The 8,080-nt window shown below is 36.6% G+C and overlaps 1 protein-coding gene across 2 annotated transcripts; it reads right to left on the bottom strand.

Annotated features, from left to right (window-relative positions):
- Positions 1-3,397: 3,397 nt before the first annotated feature.
- Positions 3,398-7,064, bottom strand: LOC149022242 (cysteine-rich receptor-like protein kinase 8). Of its 2 annotated transcripts, XM_089150421.1 has the most exons (7): positions 6,015-7,064; positions 5,815-5,925; positions 5,581-5,732; positions 5,268-5,478; positions 4,895-5,132; positions 4,573-4,720; positions 3,398-4,481 (listed from the first exon to the last, which is right to left on the bottom strand). In XM_089150421.1, the coding sequence occupies exons 1-7, from the start codon at positions 6,775-6,777 to the stop codon at positions 4,179-4,181; spliced, it is 1,926 nt and encodes a 641-aa protein (XP_089006547.1). In that variant the 5' UTR covers positions 6,778-7,064; the 3' UTR covers positions 3,398-4,178. The 2 variants fall into 2 exon arrangements, with proteins under 2 accessions (XP_089006547.1, XP_089006548.1); XM_089150422.1 differs by lacking the exon at positions 5,815-5,925.
- Positions 7,065-8,080: the final 1,016 nt, after the last annotated feature.

The following is an 8,080-nucleotide window of genomic DNA, read 5'->3' as shown; positions in this document are numbered from 1 at the left end:
ACCTTATGAGGCCTACATCATTAGGACATAATTGGAACGATTATCAAATCACTCTGAAGATTCTTTTATAAGATTCATGAATAATTTAAATTGTTTCCATAAATTATTTCATGTATACACTCTTCCCTAATCACATTTGGCATGTTGACTTTGATAATTTAATTATTTCTTAATAAATATTTCCATTTAAACCTCCAGCCTAGTCACATTTAACGTGTTACCTTCTAAGGCCTAAATCATTAGGACATAGTTGGAATGATTAACAGACGATTCTATTACAAAATCTCTTCATAATTTAAATTGTTTCCATAAATTATTTCATGTATATACTCTTCCCTAACCATATTTGGCATGTTGACTTTTGAGGATTAGATCACTAGAATATAGTTGGTAAAATTGCTCATTAATCTTCAAGATTTTGCTATAAAAAGTTTTTCTATTTATATGTTATTCTATGTAGATTCTCCTCCTAATTACATTTAGCACATTAACTTTTGAGTTTTGAATCATTGTGATAAAATTGGTAAAATTGTGATAGAATCGCGAGAGAAATCGCCTAAAAAGTGCAAGAAATAGTATAAAATTCACACACAAAAAAATTAAAAAATATAAAATTTTCCGAAATATCGCGATATATCGCCAGATATCGCCGAGAAATCGGCGATATCTGGTAAATATCGGTTTCGCCCTTGGTTTCGTTTCGCCAGGGGGCGAAACTGGCGAATTTCGCCGAAATTTCTTTCCATGGTTCTAAGCTTAAATACCCGCACCTTTATTATTATCAGGTACACACTCTAGGGTTACTCTCTCTAGCATTGAATGCTCTACAAGTTGTTTTCTTTTTCTAAAGCTGGGTGATAAAACTAGCTTGATCATCAGACATGTTCCTCGACCAACCCAATTGAACACATTTTTTGCAAGTTGTTCGCTTACGCTGCCGAACAGGATTTTGCAGCAACAAAAACAATAAGAGACAGTAATTCATTTTCAAATTGAAAGGAAAATCGAAGTAATGATCTATCTGCAAGGCAGGTTTGATTACATCATAATCAAAAAATTAGGTGAGATAGTTTGAAAATGAATACGTATCCTCATTTTGGACCTTGGGAGTTTGTCGTAAATTTGAAAAAAAATTGAGTGAGTTTTGATAAAATAAAAAAATTATATTTTTTTAACACCCCATGGGCAAAATGGTCATTTCAATTTTAAATTAATAAAAAAGTAACTATGGGTAACTTATAAATTTTTAAAAGGGCAACTATGAGCAACATGCAATTTTTACCACTTAAGTGGTAGTCAAGAATTTTGGCCCGACTTTTAAGCATGAGAAAAAACTCTTTTAAGTTTTTATTTTGGTAAAACAGAGTTTTATTGAGAATGTTCATGTGTAGTAATAGTAACTTCATAAAGGGACAGGTTCCACCTTTGAGGGGTTGTATGGTAATGTTTTTGTTATATTTCCTTGTTTTTAGGCAAAAAAATTTTTTTCTTGTTTCTATGCATTTTCACTATTTTTTTGTACTACAATCATAGAAATGATTATGTAATTGAAAGAAGAATAAGAGGGGGGATTAAGGCAAATGAAACACCGAAGGAACTTCTAAGTTTCTAGGGTTACAAAATGGGAGGTTACGTTTTAATGTGGAAAAAGACAAGAATGCCCACTTGAAAGATGTTTCTCTACCTTGCCAAGAGAAGGGTTTTTTTCCCCTTTCTGGTGGGAAGTAGGGGTGCAAGTTTGGCCCTGGCGGCCCTGACCCAGCCCTGAGCCCGAATAGGGCTTGGGCTAAAATATTTTGGCCCTGAACTAGGGCCAAGGGCGGGCTTGGAATTACTCTTTGGCCCGCCTAGCCCATCCCGGGGTGTCCTTGATTTTGGCCCTGATTCTAGCCCTAATTTTGGCCTTGATTTTGACCCTGATCTCGACCCTGATTCTGGCCCTGATTTTGACCCTGATCTTGGCCTTGATCCTGGCCTTAATCTTGGCCTTGATTTAGGCCCATGATTTTGGCCTTGATTTGAGTCTGGACCCTCCACCCATATGGAGATTAATTAATTGTAATCCACATAGATGAATATTTGACACGTGTCAAATTTTAAAAACATGATCATGTTTTGTAAAAAATTAATAAAAATAAATTATATATTCATTACCAATGTAGTAAGCATCCGCCTGATTTTGACCCGATCCTGACCCTGATCATGTATTAGATTTTTACCCTAATCTTTACATTAACATTGATATAACTATAAGTCTCAACTTTGACCTTCAGTCATTTTGATCATATTAGACTATGAGTTAACTTTTTATATTATTTTTAAGATAATTTTTATTTTTTGAACTAAGTCATTTTTAGTTACAAAAAATCATTGATTTTTTTTTTGGGACTAAGGCGAGATAATATATTATAAATAATAAAAGTTAGTTTATAGAGAATTAATATCTAACAAATTTAGACCCAACTTCTCATCATGAATATTGACATTTTTCTTTTGCCTCCAATGTGATATTTCAGAAGAAAAGGAAACAAAATATTAAGGATAGATAGCTATGTTTGTAATTAAAATATAATTTTCTTTAACTACGAAAAAATATCAATACTAAATTATCGTTGATTTACTTGTTAACAAAGTGTTGAATATGATTTTTTTTTTTGTTGAATAAGGATATCAATGGGAGGGGTTTTCAATTTCCATCACCAAAATAATTGGAGAGGTTTTCAATTTCCATCGTCAAAGCAATGAGAGACTTTCAGAGATCAATATAGAATTATGGAGTATGAATTTATTTATGTTTAAAGCAACATTATCAACTTATTGATTATTTTATCATTTTGTATGAGCTTGAATCATCTTATATTTCTATGAATTTATTTTTAGTTTACTTATGATACTTTTATTTTTATTATTATTATATTTTTTTTATGAATTTACATTTGATATTTTAAGTCCAAGGATAGGATCAATTAAGGATTGGGCCAAGATAGGGTCAATTAGGGCCAGGGACAAGGCTAATCAGGGTCAGGGCCAATTAGGACCAAGGACAAGGCCAATCAGGGCTAATTAGGGCTAATCAGGGCCAATCAGGGCTAATTAGGGTCAGGGTCAATCAGGGCTAATCAGGGTCAGGAGCCAATCAGGGCTAATCAGGGTCAGGGCCAATTAGGGTCAATCAGGGCCAACCCATCCCGACCTAGCCCAATTAGGGCGGGAATGGGCTTGGGTTGGCCCTGCAGGGCTTAGGGCCAGGGACAATAATCTTTGGCCCTAAACTAGGGTCAGGGCGGGAATGGGCTCAAATTAAAACATATAGGGCTGGGCTTGGGATTGCAAAACCCCGACTAAGCCCAAACCAGTTGCAGCCCTAGTGGGAAGGGGGGTGGGTGGGGGTGGGTGGGGGTGGTTGGTATTTCTCAAAATGGGCTCAAAACCATGCCAAAGCACCGGTTCGCTTAAAAAATGAAAAGAAAAAGAAAAAGAAAATACAAGAAACAGACTAAATTACATATACATGATTTGAGCTATTTCCAGTAAAAAAAATATGCGAGAAACATGAACATTACAATAGAATCCATTAGACAATTTGTCATGCACATAATTGACAAGGCCTTCTGGACCAGGGTGTCTATGTTACTAGAAAGAAAGCATAAGGTGTCAAATATCAGCGATTTACACCTTCAAAGAGATGCTCTAGAGCTTGTTGCGACTCATGCTCGTGGGGTTGCTTTCCCCATGGATACCAACAGGGGATTCTCCATCATGGCCAGGAATAACCTTACAGAGAAAACATGTCTCACAACATAGAAATCCAAATTGTTGTTTTTGAATAATATGGCTACAAGCTCATAGCAAGAAAGACTCAAGTCTACTGTAGATTACATCTATAACTGTTCAAACTTACATCTGTTCTTTCTTTCTTAATATACAGTTGGACTAGAACATCTGATCTATAACTTGGAATGAGAAAGAAGTAATTCAAATAAAATTCAAAAGATCGCAAACACAATATGCAGTATATGCACGCTCTTCAATCATAGCCTCATAGGCCTTCCTCTACTCTGCTACATCTAAATGAGTTTCAAAATTATTCCATTCGACCAAAATTTCAGAATACAATCTGATATCAGACATTGGAAGCCTCCACCCCTTAGACAAGTAGAACTGGAACTCCCCTACTATCACCGAACTGTGAAAGTAGAGATTTTAACTGCGTCTACAGAACAAACAATGGTGGAAGACTGATCAGTTTGAAGAACTCCTCTTCCTAGAGCAAATGCAGGTTCTTTAGGCTGGGGAAGATCTAGGGAATCACTTTCTAGCATAACGATGACATCTGACATGGTGGGTCTATCTGTGGCATCTCGTTGAACACACAAAAGCCCAATCTGGATGCATTTTAATACTTCTGGATTTGGGCAAGAGCTGATCAACAATGGGTCTACAAAATCCAAGGCTTTGCCTTCATCCCATAGTCTCCAAACCTGTATAATTGACACTCACCGACTTACAGATTTTCAACTCCAAGGTTCTACTTTTCACAAAAATAAACTTTCGTATTAGCTAAAATCTTACATATGCCAAGAGGGTTTGACCATGATCCTTAAGGTAGCTGCTGTTTCTCTTCCCACTTATAATCTCAAGTACGATTACACCAAAGCTGAAAACATCAGACTTCACAGAAAATATCCCCTCCATTGCATATTCTGGAGACATATACCCACTGTTTGAGATGGAAAATTTGAAAGTGAGATCACAGCATTGAAAATCAATTGATTTGTCTTGAATTATTGATTAGGTGATCAACATGCTATTCACATGAATTTCTCCAATTTTCTGTTGGAATCAAACTACCAATTTTAAGTGAAAGGTTAAGAGTAATCAGGATAGAACTTACTAGGTTCCTACTACTCGTTTAGTATTAGCAGTGTTTTGTTCTTCGCAGAAGATCCTTGCCATGCCAAAATCTGAGATCTTTGCAGTCATCTCTTTATCCAACAGAACATTGCTAGGTTTCAGATCTCTATGAATGATCTTGAGCCGTGAATCCTCGTGGAGATAGACAAGTCCACGGGCAATTCCATCAATGATATTATATCTTGTTCTCCATTCAAGTTGTGAGTGCCTCGTGGGATCTAATCATAGAAGAACGAAAGTAGCATGTTCTGTATAAATTTTTTGTAGGAAATAAAGCTTAAGATTATCTGGCTGATGTTTGAGACAATTACTATATAAATTTTGTTAAAGATGAAGGGAAAAGAGAACCAAACCAAAGATGAAAGAATCAAGACTGATGTTAGGCATGAACTCATATATGAGCAGCTTTTCCCCTCCTTGTAAACCACAAGCAATGAGTCTCACAAGATTCCGGTGTTGAAGCTTTGCAATTAGTATAACTTCATTCTTGAACTCCTCTAAACCTTGCCATGATCTGATTGAAAGCCTTTTAACTGCTATTTCCTTTCCATCTGGTAGTGTACCCTATGAGTTCAATTTGCCCTTGTTTGTTAGCATATTATCCAACGCTTGAGGAGCCAAAGCAAACCAATCCTATTATCAAAATTGAAGATGAGTTTTCATTACCTTATAAACAGTTCCAAACCCACCCTGTCCAAGCTTATTAGAATCTGAGAAGTTGCATGTGGCATCTTTTATAGTTTCAAAATCCATCAAGGGCAAATCTGATGAATCGATCTGGTTCTGTTGTGGCATACTCATCTGTTCCATCTTCTCATCTGCAAACATGTTATCAATTTTAAGTATGGATATGTTGGAAGGATTTTCTCCCATAGTGTCAAAAACTGCAATATTACTTACCTCTTTGCCTTGCCTTCCTTCTCCATAGGTAGTAGGCGTAGGAACCGGCAAGAAGAACTATTACAGGAACTGCTACACTAGTGATAATTATACTCAGACTTCTACCCCCTCCTTTTAATTAAGGAAAAAAGAAAATGAATCAGGCCAACCCACAAGAAAGGGTTTAAGTTAAATGAACATATCAGATATGAATTACTTACCATTTGAAGTTGAAACTTGAAACGTTAAATCACAACTTGAATCAAGAATCATTCCTCCTTGAAGTGTAGAGCAAGAACCTTCAAGGTCTCTCATGGCATATCGAAGGCAATTTTCACAGTCATCACGAGATATGTCCCAAGTACACTGAGCCATACCAACTACTTTGCCGACTCCAGCGGCCTTAGCATCTCTCTCGGCAAACATAGGAAAAGAAGTGAGAGAAGCAACCTGGGCGATAAGATCATTCAGCAAACTATTCAAGATCTGGGAGAATTTATATGGGTTCGAAACGTTTGCCCGTTCATTATTCCAGGGAGGATACTTTCCAGCATAAACCATAATAGAGAAGAATTTCTGATACGAATAGCGCAACTGGCAATAGTCATACCAGATAATCGCATCTTCCTTCAAGGGACACGAAGATAGGATTTCCTGACTTGCATTCTCCACACAGTTCTGACAAACATTTGGGCTGACATCGCCTCTACACAGCGCAAGCCCGTAGACTTGATTCGTGCCATTGCCCACTGAAGTGTTGTAGAAACCTCCTGCAATAGAGGTGTTCGATGAAAGTTGCAACAGAAGTAGCTTAAGATTATATTCAAATGTGCTGTTCAGTTTGTAGTCGGCTTGAGTTGGGCAATAGGAAAGAAGAGGAGCTGCTGAACAAGCGCCACTGATGATAATCTCTAAAACCCATAAAAAAAATACCATTGAAGCTAAAGGTGGACCTTTGATGAACTTCAAACTATGACGAGACATGTGTAGGAGAGGGATTAAGCTTGAAACCTAAAAGAGACTCTGAAGTCGAGAGAGATTCAAAACAGAGGTGAGGCACTATCAGCATACGTTCAAGGTTCCTCTAATTGCCTCTAGAACTTTTTGATGAAATTTCCTTATTGTGAATTCTGGGAAATTTCCTTGGTTGCATTGTTGAAGACTTGAAGTTTACCCCTAAAAAAAGCAAAAACATAGAAGAGAAAGGTCAGATTTTTTTTTTTTGTTTGGTAATAGAAGACGAAGGCCAGATAGAAGGAATGACAAAGACAAACCAATAAATATATATGACGAGACTGAAGTTTTTACTTTAAAAAGGAACTCAGAGGGGATAAAAAGTCTGGGCGGGCTGCCCTGGGGCCACCTTTCTCTCCCAACAGTTTATTCTGTATATCTTTTGTTTTTCTTTTGGTGTAGAATCTGATTCTGTGAACCTGATCACCTACCCTATTTATATAATTATCAATTTCATGTTACATGTATGAGTGACCACATTACATATATTAAAACCCATCATATATAAAATAAAAAATAAAAAAACATCATATTAATTAATAGAAAATGAATTTATAAATAAAAAAATGTCTATGGCACAATGCAAGTGTATCATAAGTTAATCCTTTTTGTGTCTTTTTCTTTTCCTTTTTTGAAATGATTGTCCTACCACCTATATGATACTTTATTCTACAACCGCCATTGATGTCCTTCAATGACTAATTGCACACTAAGTGTCTATCCCTCTACTCAAAAATCATAGGAAAATGTTAGTTTTGTTATTTCTAGAGAAGAATATGTGAGAAATAGGATGAGCCAAAATGCGAAGCTTCGATGAAAGTCGTTAATTCGCCCCTTGGCGAATCGGCAAATTTTGCCGACATTTACAATAATAATTCGGAGCTGATTTACCCTCTCAAATAGGAAGCCGAAGGTGGAAGGTGGCAGTCCGAAGTCAAAGATTGATAGTAGACAGCAAGTGTTTGAAGTTCAAACAAGCGAATACAAAAATTACTTTCCTGCTTCCTGTGACTCTATGAGTTGGTACTTTGTAGTGTTTTCTTGCTTGGTTTCCAATATAGGTTTTCTTTTTTGAAATTTACAAGCGACTCCTAACTAGAACTTTAGAAGAAATGTTAGAGCTTCATCATCGTTCACAATGGAGGAAGATAAATCGAAAGTAGCGACAGAGAGTGGTGGATTCCAGCCCCTCAATACCTTCAGCCCTCAGTCACTGAACATACCCAGAAACGACAACCCTCGAGTAGTAGCAGTGACCTTCCTCTACACAATC

Source organism: Hakea prostrata, chromosome 3 (assembly GCF_041222555.1).
Source record: "Hakea prostrata isolate BN-2017 chromosome 3, UWA_Hpros_2, whole genome shotgun sequence".
Classification (NCBI taxonomy): Eukaryota; Viridiplantae; Streptophyta; class Magnoliopsida; order Proteales; family Proteaceae; genus Hakea; species Hakea prostrata.
This window is presented reverse-complemented; position numbering and strand designations above follow the sequence as displayed.